The following is a 9182-nucleotide window of genomic DNA, read 5'->3' as shown; positions in this document are numbered from 1 at the left end:
TTGTTCATAAAATAAAAACTCTTTATGCTAAACACAAAATAACAGCTTTTATTGTTAATACAGGTACCCAATATCATTTCCCAGAAAACACAGTATTACATGATACTGTCCTATAGTTACATTTTAAAATATGAAACAAATAACCTTAATACAATTTTCTTTAACCATTGTGCATTCTAAACATATTTAAATGTTATACAATATTTCAGCTGATAAACATTTCTATAAATTCCACATCCTCTGGGCACTTAAGAAACCTGTACACCAACCTCCATTGAATCACAAAAATAAGTGTCTAAATACTGTATATCATTTTGAATACATTCTATTCCACTTTTTATTAACAAAATCATAAAAATATTTTGTCATTATTCAACTTTAGTTGACAGTTAGGTCATTTCAGAAAATGTTAAATCCATCTATTGAAGAGCCTGGACTCCCAATGCATAGCTTCAAATCCCCTTCAGAAACATACAAAATTGCTTACGACAAGTGGAGTGCCAGTTAGCCACACATTATTTGGCCTCAACAAAGAGCTGATTAAAAGAGGTTGATAAAAGTAATTTATTTCAGTCTATTTAACGTGCTATCCAGTTAAAGGTCACATTCAGCTGTCCATTTAGGGTTGGCATTTAATGAATAAAAAGAGTTAAAAACATACATGACATTTGAAAGCAGGCAAATTTTAAGATCGATTGCTAGTAATTACTTTTAGAATTAGCAAACGACCCCACCCCTTTTCCATGTAGTATAGAAATGCCACAAACAAACCTTGAGAAAATTCAGGAACAAGTTAAATTTACCGGGGAAGTAACTAATAATGTTTAGATGATCAATATAAAGCAGTACACTGCATAACCAGCTTTGGAAACAAAACAGTCACAGCACAATTTGTGAAGTAATCAGTAAACTTATTCTACGCCTTTAAAGAACTATGAAGCCTCCAGAAAACAGATAGCAATGATTCATGAAGCGCACAGTAGATTTCAATTCTTCCTTTACTTCCTTCTCATTCTGAAAGTGGAACGCATGTGAACCAAGCCATTTTACAGCTATTAGCTGGTGAGTTCTCAGTTAACTCTGAAGCTTGAATGGATTTAGCTGCATTTGATTTACAAAAAAATGCACAGGAAATTTAACTCAAGTCCCTTAACAATTAAATATTCTTTCCTCTACTTCCAATTACTTTAATTGTTTATTTGCTAAAGAAACGTAGAATCTCAGTTCAAAACATCTCCCTCCCACCAGCACACAATTAGCAACACGAGTTGCATAAATTAGTTTGAAACAAATTGCAATTAAAATAAATCTTTATTATGAAGCACAATATACTGCAGATGCTGGAATCTTGTGCAGAAGACAGTACTAAAGTAACTCAGTGGGTCAGGCAGCATCTCTGGAGGTCATGGATAGTCAACGTTTAGCTAACTGAAGAAGGGTCCCAAACTGAAATATGGTCCTGACCCAAAACTTCACTTATCCATGTCCTCCAGAGTTGCTGCCTGACCTGTTGAGTTACTCCAGTATTTTGTGTTCTGCGTTTAGTATGAAGTATGGTCACTTCTTGTTCTTAGCTTTTAATCATTTGGAAAAGATTCAAGTAGAAAATACTGGGATGCATTATAGATAGACAACTATTTATTATGTGACATGAAACATCATAACCTTGCTATCCATTCATCATTGCAGCCCATCTTCAAAGAGGGAAAGAACAAGTGGAGGTATGGGAACATTTCAGAATCAAAAGGGGTTATGGCTTTAAGTTAGATTTGGATTTATTATTTAAATCTCATTCTTTTCAACTACCCATCCCGTCTCAATCCACATTAGAATATACAACAAATGATTTAAGACTGGACAGTGCACAATAGCTTCGATTGATTCATCATCAAACCAACCATGGAAGGCGTTGTACAACTAGTGCAATTAACTGCAACCAACACTGACTTTAATCAATTGTGTCAAATGTTGCTGCAATATCTTAAGGTGGTCTATAAAACCTTTGAAATATTTTTTTTATATTTTGCTGACTGCTGGGAATATACCAAGGTAATTAATATAGGCCAGAACAGCTTCTGAACAATTCATCAATATCCTGTCTAGCCAGAGACAGGCTTCATCAGTGTGGCTAGATGGCACTCCACTATCCAAATCTTTTAATCAGAGGAAGTCACAACAGTTCTCAATTCACTGTAATACTAACAAAAAGCTGACTTTTTATAAAAGAAAATTAGAAACATAATCAACACTTAAATGCAATGTTTAAACATTTTTTAAATTTCATACACATAGATGGGTGGTGCCGTGATTTTGGGCAATCCACTCATCATGGCAAAAGAAAACAACACAACTAGCCTGCTAGTTGCAAGTACTGCGATACATGGCAAAAACACTTCTCAGAAACATCTTTTTTTAAAAAAAGAGTTCCTACAACAGTGGTCAAAATTGGACAGTTTCACAAACAAAAGCAATCACTTAACAGTTAATTAAGAAAAAAGTCATCAACGTTGATTGGCAAAAATAAGTTGGTAAAGTAGTATACCTGAGCTCTAAAATGGATGAATAGCTAATACAGTATCTTAATCATGGACTGAATAAAGCAAACTCAGGCCATACCCTACAAAAGCAAAGTTTCTTCAAGTCAATAGTGGTCTTTTGGAACTCACATTTGTTGGTGCATTACAGTCCCTTCATTAACAAGAAACCCGATGCCTTGCATTATTCTAATCAAAATGTCCTGCCTTCCCTTTAAAGTTATGGTTATTATGTAGTATTGTAAGTAAATGCAATTTCCATTGTGGCGACTGCATTTTAGATCTGCCCTTCTTAATCCCTAGTTTACGTGATCACTTACAAAATGATCTTGGAGGTGGCTTAATACTTCAATGATACTATGGCATAGAGGAAGATGAAGGAAGGGAAAAACCTCATCCACCAGCTCCTCAATCAAGAAACAAAACCAAACCAGGAAAAAAAAGGAATGAAAAGGCTAGGAGGGTTCAAAGATATATATTCAAAAGACTCAAAACTACATTTGATGAAACAATGTTGTTTGATCACATCAGCTATCCATAGTTTGCTTTGGTTGAATATAATTGGGTATTTTATAAGCAATGTCAAGCCACAGAATAAGCAGAGCTCAGTCAGTGACAAGGAGACACGAGGAACTGCAGATGCTGGAATCTTGAGTAAAACACAAAATGTTGGAGGAACTCAGTGGGCCAGGGAGCAGACAGATGACATATCAGTTCGGGTCTGAAGCAGAGAACCGACTTGAAACATTGTCTGTCCATTCCCTCTTCAGATGCTGCCTGACCTGCTGAGTTCCTTCAGCACTTTGTTGTGTAAAGTGAGTGACAATGTAGTTTGGAATTTATGCATTCAAACTGTACAAATTAAAGTTACCTCATTCAGCGAGCCCTACATTAATTTGTGATCCTACCTCCGAAAACAGGAAGTAGAACAAGAAAAAGTGCTTGAAAAAAAATGTTTCATTTGAAAATAATTTACTTTAAACTTTGATTAACAGAACACCTTAATCTCCAATATTCCGTGTGATTGAAACACAATATAAGTTTGCTAATTTGAAACTTTGATTTGTGGGTGTTTTTAATGCGGAAAATATTTGGATTTCAATATCACCCAAAAAGTTTATTAAGTTAATTAACTGATTAAGTCTTAATAAAATAATCCACTGGGAAAGGGTTGTATATTAGGTAAACACACATACTTACTCAAGTGATTACTTTGGTGCATAAGGAGTTACACAAAAGATTTTCTATTTTATAAGGTATAATAACAGTTTGCCTGTCCAATGTGTACTGTAGGATCCTGATCCAACATTCAAAAGGTATTTTAAAAACTTAGAACTTAGTTTAACATTTATATCTAGACATGTGTCACAATGCAATAACTTCAATGGTAGAGAGATCAAATCCTGAAATAATCGGTTTGAAATTGCTGGCCATTTTGTGGACAAGCATTGTAAAATAGAACAAATGTTGATGCTGGTGACCACCTTGAACAAGTAAAACTTAAAGAAAACAAATAACTACCAGTAGTTAACTATTTAAAAGTATTTAACTATTTTTTATTTGATGCACAATTAAATTTTTTTCACTATAATTTTGTCAGAAGAAAATATTGGGTATCAAATCTAGAGCTTTTATTGAACATACATTTATAAGCTGGCTGCACTTCACGCCCATCAGAACTGTCACGACACAGGCATTTATCTGGTAACATTTCCCAGATCCTGTTGACAACATATGGAGAATTCCAATCTGGCAATTTATCACACAATCTGTCTACTCTTAATCAACAACACAGTGATGGAAGATGTTGACGATGATGCTATCAAGAGGTATTCACTTACCAATAATATGCACACCAATGGCCAGGTTGCATTTCACCAGGACTACTTGGCTATTAAATTGTAGCATGGCCACCACAGTTGAATTCCATAAGTGAGAGCAACTGCCCTAACATTGTTACATGTTACCAAATGTAACATCAAGGGAACCTAGTATAACTGAAGTGCATGACGCCAAGGAAGAAAAAGAACTCCAATGGATGGAGTGATACCCTGCATCAAGGAAGATGGTTGTGGTTGGTGAAGTTCAGGGCATCGCTACACTCCATAGAGCCATGTTCTAGGCCCGCAAATTTTTAGCTGTTTTATCAATGGCCTTCTTTCCATTATAAAGAAGGAAGCGGCGATGTTTGCTGATGACTGCAAAATGTCCCTTTTCATTCATGACCAGCAAATTAAACACACACACAGTTAAGACCTAGATAACATTCAGACATGGACTGATAAGTGGCGAGTAACATTCATGTTTCACATTGCAGTGACCTACGACAAGGGAGTCTAACCATTTCTCCTTAACATTCATGGGCATTATATTCACTGAGTCCTCTACCGCCAACATCTTCCAAATCACCAATGACCAGAAAAGCAACTGGCCCAGCAACATAAAATCTGAGGCCACAAGAGCTGGTCAGATGCTGGATATTCTGCAGCAAATTATCCATTTTCTGATAATCCAAAGCCTTTCCACCATCAACAAGGCACATAGATGGAATACTCTCCTTTACAGGAGGGCAGATCCAACAACTTGCAAGTTCAACACCATCCATTGATTCATAACCTATCCTCCATCCTTAATATTATTTTGCTACCAGCAGACAGTGGCTGCATGGTGTAACAATCTACAAAATACAATGCAATTACTTGCCTTGGCTGTTCCAACTGCATCTCCCAAATCTACAAACTCTACCAAAAAGAATAAGGGCAGCAAGTGCATGGCAATACTATGACTTGCATGTTCCCCTTCAAGTTACACACCTTCTTGATTGGGGAAAACGTCATTGTTCTATCATTGAGGGGTCTAATTCCCGAGATTCCTTCACTAACAGCGGTGTGGGAATAGCTTCACTAAGATGCATTGTTTGTTCAGGACAGCTGCCCTTCAACAGCTTCTGAAGAGCTATAAAAGGAAATAATTACTGGACTTGCCTGCATCATCCAGATCCCAAAAGAAAACTGACACAAAAATAATTAGTATGGAGTGTACTTGTAAAACACACTTTTATGGTAATATTAAACATCTGTGGCAGTTATTGCTCTATATTGTGTGTGGCATGGAAGAACGTTGTTACTTTGAAACAGGAGGATTAATACAAACACCTCCCTTCAAGAGTTTCAGACAGACCACTGCTGCAGCAATTAGCCTAAAATCATGAATTATGCATACTGAGAATGTTAAAATGCAAGGTGGATGGATTGGAGGGAAGGACTTGGACCAGGGGAGGAGGAGCAATGGAGATCGGGGTCAGCTCAAGAACAAATAGTACCAAAGTACAAAATAGGTAAATAGCTGCGAGTATGCACTTTAATCATCCAAGTAACAGGGGTTCTAAACATGCCTTGGCACTAATACCAAACTTGTTCCTTTTCTCTGTTAAAAAAACCACAAACCTGAACTAAATGAAGCAATTAAAGCCTGAAGTTACAGAAATGGATGTACAAAATGCACCAGTAACCACTGATGAACATTTTCTTTAATAATTTTGTTTAGTAAAAGGGGGTTCCTAAAACCATTCCACAAGCTTTAGGTGGTTGATTCTTCTTTCACTCGTGCCTCAAAATTGAATTCAGCTCATTAGCTCAAGTGTGTTGTGATCAACAAGTTTGGTTAATCACCAAAAGATTCCTGGCTTAAAGGTGCACAGTACAAACATGCTCTCATGTGACAGCAATTCTCAATCTCAGCAGTAACAGATTTGTGGGAAGATGGAAATAAATGACTACTACTCTTCACTCTTTGTGTAAGCATGCTCAACCTCACCCTGGAATGTGAAAATCTAGAAGCCAATTTTTTTGGGGTGGAACTTGAAATGGTGGCTGTGTTTCCTCATCACAACCAGCAGAAACACCATGTTCAAATGACACCATATTTTTTTTTTAACCTTAATTATATACGCATGCTGGCCAAATAGGCATTATTTTACGGCTATGAGAACCTTTGCTGTGGCTAAACTATTGTTCCAAAAAGATTATTTAAACAAATATGCTGACTTAGAAAGTACATTTAATCAACTGTGAACCTGCTGCCTATGTTACCTAAATATGCCCCAGCAGGTAAAAATTGTTATTTTTTACTATGCATTCATAGATAACAAGCTAAAGTTTTTGTTTATACTAGTTGTTACAGAACAGTTATTAAAACAGTACAAAAATCAGGACATTATTCATTGCAGCTTTGTGTTCTAGGCCTCAATATACCACAGATACAGATCGTGTACAAGTTAACCATTCACAGTACGTCAATCAAGCCACAATATTCAAAGGTGACATGCAATAGCAAGACGACGTGGATGGTGCAGAAAATGTTAAAATCCTCAAAGTGCATAGCTAACCAATGCCAAGATATTTAGAAGCAGAAAATGACATCACAAAAGAGCAAAAGCTTCTAGGCATAAATGATTGGAGTAATTTGTTCCATCAGAGGCAACAACGCTGATGGCAGCAAACTGGCTCAGAACTGCAAAGTCCAAGTTCTGGACAATTTGAATACTTAACTCACAGTTAGCCAGAGATGAGCAATAGATAATGGGTAATGTACAGTAGAACTGGAACATGTAATATTCATCACTAGATCTTGGCACTGGCAAGAATGGAGTGTTCCAGTAGCAATGTTGTAAGGAAAACAGTTATTAATGCTGTGCAGCAGATATCTAACTTAAACTTGGGGTTAAACTCTTGGGGTCAAAGGGTTGTTTATTTCATTTGACAGGCCCAGAATCGATTCTGGAAAATAAATTTTCATTTGGAAAGAAACCTTTGCTTTAAGCAAGCAAAAGCCTGTAATAAAGGACACTTACCAAAGGGCTGAGGACAATCTCCATTTTAAAACAGCAGCTTGTGCTCAAAATATAATGTGGTTTTAGAAAACATCTGCAAAGCAAGGATCGCCTGTAGTTTTATGGACAGTGGGTGTAATTCAAAGCCAATATCAGGGATAGGTGCCTAGTTCAATGATCCACTTCTCATCTCTGCAGAATATATCCATAACTCTTTCTGATAAAGTTATTGTAATTACACTAGATGCCACTTACGTGTAATTTTTTTCCTTGAACATTTCAAACCAGCTATTGTCCTTCAAGTGTTCATTATGTACAGGCTAAAACACACGATTCATGTTTATTCCCCTGCACCATAGATTTAAAATAAAAATTAAGATAAATGAACTTGCTCCCTGTCTAAAAAGAAATGTACTCCTTTAACATACATTATTAAAAGAAATATTAGCTGCACAAAGTTGCTGAGTCGCTGCCGAGCATAAAAAGCATCAGGAGACGTGAATAAAATCTTGACTGAACAAAACAAAGTAACATCCTATAACTTGATTTCAGGAGAAATCCAACACCCAAAGGGTACTCAAATACTCAGTGCAAAGACTTCACAGTATTGTAAGCATGCCTTAATGGCGTCATGGTTGACTCATTGATTTGGAATTGGAATGATCAGAGTTTTATTTGGGATTGGATTGCTATGCTTATCATGAAACATAGCTCAATTTTTCCCAGATGCCTGGTTCTGATATGAAAAATGATGGTATTGGAATTCTTAAAATTATAGGAAAACTTGTGTGCTTTTCTTGTGATCAAAATCACAATCTAGTTTGTTCACTAGCAGTCCTGCCACGCACTGAAGTTTGCGGTAAACACAATTAAGATCTTTAAAGACATTTAAGAGCATTTTTTTTCTTAATATCACAGAATGTTTCATGGGCTAACATGCTTAATTCACAACCTTGGTCTGCAGATTTTTGCAGGAGAGAGATCTTTTATACACGCTCTGGTCTGACATGAAATAATGCCACAGCATCTCATAAAAAATCTGTCCCCTTTTCAACTGATCACAACCAGATGGCATTGATATCTAAATATTGTGTTTAAAAGGATTTCTGAAATAAATTTTCAAAGTCAAAAGTGTGTTTTACCTAAAATTCAATCCCAGCATTGGTTCAGTAAATTTTGCAACATAAAACCAATTGCCTATCACTCCAATGCAGTGAGAATCAACATCTGCCAAAACTTGGGGCTATTGGATGGAAACAGCCACCCTCTTCCTCCAGTCCAGCTGTGTAGGTGGGCGGCATGATCTGGTGAGAAGATTATATGTGCAGTAGACAAGGAGCTTGAATGGAAAGTGGTTAGTAGATTCAGAATGACTCTCAAGCTTCTCAACGGCTCTCGATAACAACAGGCTCAAAGATACCTGCTGACACCCTGCAAAGAAAGGAACATTTGCTTATTCCTCAATGCAGAATACAGACTAAAAACATAGATTTCCATTAACCAAAAGCTATTATGGAGCATGAGCAAATTTATAATGGATTTCAGGTGTAGCAGATTGAGGCTTGTGTCCGTGGTGGCTGTTTGTGGGTGTTGGGCACCCACAAACAATTAAACCTTTGTCAAATTTATAATGCAGTGTGGGTGTTGGGCAGTGGATAGGTGTCAGTGGGGAGAGAGTGAGCAGTAAAACACTCTTGAAGAGCATTGCAGCATGCAGGGAGTGTGAGTACCGGGCCCATCCCTGCCGCAGTGCGTGTGGGGCCGGAGTCTCTGTGGCTCCCCGGCCTGTGAATTCCTGCTCGTTTAACCCCCACATC

At 37.0% G+C, this 9182-nt stretch overlaps 1 protein-coding gene across 3 annotated transcripts in view; it reads right to left on the bottom strand.

Annotated features, from left to right (window-relative positions):
* Window positions 1–21: 21 nt before the first annotated feature.
* Window positions 22–9182, bottom strand: part of LOC129712033 (early estrogen-induced gene 1 protein-like) — an 85277-nt gene continuing 76116 nt past the window's right edge. For all 3 annotated transcript variants that reach the window (XM_055660170.1, XM_055660171.1, XM_055660173.1), the window contains exon 11: window positions 22–8796. In XM_055660170.1, coding sequence (XP_055516145.1) covers window positions 8751–8796 — 46 coding nt within the window. In that variant the 3' untranslated portion in view covers window positions 22–8750. The remainder of the gene's footprint in view (window positions 8797–9182) is intronic.

Source organism: Leucoraja erinacea, chromosome 31, assembly GCF_028641065.1.
Source record: "Leucoraja erinacea ecotype New England chromosome 31, Leri_hhj_1, whole genome shotgun sequence".
In the NCBI taxonomy this organism is placed as follows: Eukaryota; Metazoa; Chordata; class Chondrichthyes; order Rajiformes; family Rajidae; genus Leucoraja; species Leucoraja erinaceus.
The sequence above is the reverse complement of the archived record's forward strand: the minus strand, read 5'-3'. Positions and strand labels throughout refer to the sequence as shown.